At 40.2% G+C, this 3,275-nt stretch overlaps 2 protein-coding genes across 3 annotated transcripts in view; both read right to left on the bottom strand.

Annotated features, from left to right (window-relative positions):
* LOC106307640 (calcium-transporting ATPase 8, plasma membrane-type-like) overlaps nt 1–3,275 on the bottom strand; it is an 18,169-nt gene that overhangs the window by 3,190 nt on the left and 11,704 nt on the right. The window lies entirely within an intron of this gene.
* Nucleotides 1,487–3,040, bottom strand: LOC106331952. The gene is made up of 3 exons (XM_013770398.1): nt 2,789–3,040; nt 1,762–2,659; nt 1,487–1,533 (listed from the first exon to the last, which is right to left on the bottom strand). The coding sequence occupies exons 1-3, from the start codon at nt 3,038–3,040 to the stop codon at nt 1,487–1,489; spliced, it is 1,197 nt and encodes a 398-aa protein (XP_013625852.1).

Below are 3,275 nucleotides of genomic sequence, written 5' to 3'. Positions count from 1 at the left end.
TCGCAAGGCCCAAGCAAATTAACGAGGATATACAGAGGCCCGTGTTTTATTTAACGTCGTTCTTTAAACGATTTTTGTTTTTATCATCGATTTTACGTGCAAATAGCGAGGCTTTTTTTGCTAACCCCTAAAATCTTAAACCCCAAACCTCAAATTTTATTTTTGAAGTTTTTTTTAAATTTTTTTTTATTTTAAAAAAAAATTAAGTAATTAAATTTTAAATTTTATATAGTATTTGTTTATTTATTTTTAAAAATTCTAAACTCCACCCTCCAAAACTTCCCTCAAATCTAAACTTAAATTTTATATTAGTTAACCCTAGGGACATAAATGTCTATTTATCCCTTTAAATCTAAAGGTAAATGTGGTTAAAATAAACATGAAAATTATAACAAAAAATAGTAGTATAAACAATTTCTCTATTTATAATTACGAAAAAAATATCTTTATGTTTTCCAAGGTGAGTTGGAGTCTAAATATTTTGTAACAGATGCGCAAATTACTGTCATATAATTATTGCTATCAGAAAATTACTGTCATGCGAAAATTACTGTCAGAAAAAAAAATTGCTATCAAATAACTATTTTTAGTTAGTCATAAAAAATTAAAATTACTATTTTAACAATTCGTATCAGTACTAATTTTACACTTCTTTTGTTAATTAAATAATTTTTAGTATCATGTTCATCATCAAATACTCTCTTAAAAATATTTACAAATAAATTTTTACAATACAATTTTGGTTAAGCCTTACAAATATGATACAATTTTGGTTAAGCCTTACAAAATTTTTACAATACAATTGACGTCCATATGCCCCGCAATCTCCACACAATGCGCCGTTAGCACAACATCTTTGTGCCCCGCAATCTCATAACAGACTTATGTATACATATATAAATAACAGTTCTTAATTCATTCAATTCAGTCAACCGTTGAATCTATTATCCTATTTCACCGTTGAATCCTCTATTATCCTATTTCCGGTTTAACAATCAATAGTAATAATAAACAAACAAGACTCTCAAACAGACTCAATTCACAGAGACGGATCATGTTTCGAAACTAAGTTTTCCATAATGGTAGTACTAAACTAGCTCGGGATTTAATGGGATAGCCCTCACCTTAGTCACTGGAATGATCAACATAAGATGGTCAACCGAGATCAATAGAAAAACCCACCGGAAGCTCGTCCAGAAATCCCGCCGAAAGCTCGCCCAGAAATCTCGCCGGAAGCTCACCCGGAAATCCCACCGGAAAATTTCACTATTGACTGGTCGTCGGATAATTCAACAACAACTCGTCACGCGCAAAGAAATACTTTGACTTGATGAGAATAGAGAGAAAGGGTGGAGTTTCTTATATAGGAGAAGGAAATGGAGGTAGGTTTTCTAAACTTCCAATGTGGGACAAAGTAAAAAAAAAGAGAATTGGACTTTAATTTTTAATAAAGGCCAAACTGGCCCACCAGAAAAAATCGGGGTCGTTACAATTCTTCCCCACTAACAAGGAATTCGTCCTCGAATTCAAATCCTGAGCCGAGAAAAGGAATAAGACGTCTTCAACCTGACTTAACTCTGTTAGAAAGACGCTTGTCAGTTGCAGACACTCCAAACTATGTGGTCCTCCCATGTCAAATAAGGTGAAATCTCTCATACTCAACCGCTACTGATCTTAAGCACAACTCTTTTTTTAAACACATGATAATCGCAAAAAAACAGCATGCACAGACATAAACTACCAAAGTGAAAAGATACATACCATCAGTCGGCTCAACTCTCTCGTTGCCTCTTGCAGCAAATATACGTGGTGTGATAGTCTGGCGCTTATCTGGTGATGGATTCTCTACACGTCCTCCCCTCGGGCAATCCCTGAAAATGTGACCAGGCTGGCAACAACCATAACAGTTCTTTGAAGCCGCTTCTAGTGTCGTTGGTGCTGTAACCTGTCCGGTACCAGTACCATCCACTCTCGTAAATCGACAATACTTGGCCACATGGCCTAACCGCCCACATGCAAAACACATGACGCAGTCTCCAAAATGGTAGCGATGGCAGCGCGCACAACTGGGTGTTCCTGACTGATCCCCTGTCATGTTCTGTGACTCTGAAGTCCTTTCAATCCTAGGCTGGGCCTTAGAGTACTTCTGCTCCTCTGCAATACATGCTTCCTGCACAGCAGCTTTCTCTACCAGATCCTCCAAGCTGGTGTAAGTAACCATACTGCACCTGCCGCGGAGATCAACTCGCATCCCATCTAAGAACCTCCTGATCAAGTCCTCCGCATCAAAATTACTACCAGCAAACAAGCGGAGTTGGCAAAACTCCCGCTCATACTCTCTGACACTCCTAGTACCCTGCCTCAGATGCTCAAAAGCATTCTTCTTCTGGTGCAACGCTTCTCTGGGAAAATACTTTTTGTCGAACACAATGAGGAAATCCTCATAAGTCATATCGCCAGCACGCATCGATTGCACTCCATCCCACCATACTAATGCATCCCCACATAGATACAACTCTGCGATATTAAGGCAAAGGCGCAACGGACAATTGATAGTCTGCAGACACGTAGCTAGCCTATGCTTCCAATTATAGGCCTGAACAGGGTCTACTGTTCCCCCAAAAGTCTCCAAATCCACAGATTTCATCTGTTTCATCACCTGCATTAGCGTCTCATCACATGCATAAGCGTCTCATCAACCTCAGGAACCTGGTGAATAGGGGGCTGCTGCTGCCCCTGAACCTGAACTGGTGGGACTGGCTGAATAGGGGGCTGCTGATGCCCGAACCTGAACTGGCAGAATCTGCTGACCCTGCTGAACTGCAGCCATCTGCCTAACCACTTCATGTTCAGCTACTCTAGCAGCCTCCTGGACAGCTTGCTGAACTGCCTCATCTGCGGCCTGTCTGGCAGCATCCTGCACCATCTGCCTAAGGGCATCCTGATCAATCGATGGAACTGGTGGCGGCACATGCTCATCTCCACCCTCTCGAGAAGCACTAGCGGCCTGAGTGCGAACAACTCTCTTACGCGGCGGCATCTGAAAGAAATAGCAACTCAATTAACTTCTGCTGAAACCGAACACCAACGATTCAAGACATAATGCCAAACAAAAAGGTGCTATTTACTTTTTTTTTTAAAATCCCCATATTCCCATAAATATTTTTAAAATCGTCTAAAACCGATTAAAAATCGAGTCCCCACAAATCGACATCCCAGACTAGAGCCGGGACGGAACCCCGCTCTGATACCAAATTGTAACACCCGTATTTTCC

Source organism: Brassica oleracea, chromosome C1 (assembly GCF_000695525.1).
Source record: "Brassica oleracea var. oleracea cultivar TO1000 chromosome C1, BOL, whole genome shotgun sequence".
NCBI lineage: Eukaryota > Viridiplantae > Streptophyta > Magnoliopsida > Brassicales > Brassicaceae > Brassica > Brassica oleracea.
The sequence above is the reverse complement of the archived record's forward strand: the minus strand, read 5'-3'. Positions and strand labels throughout refer to the sequence as shown.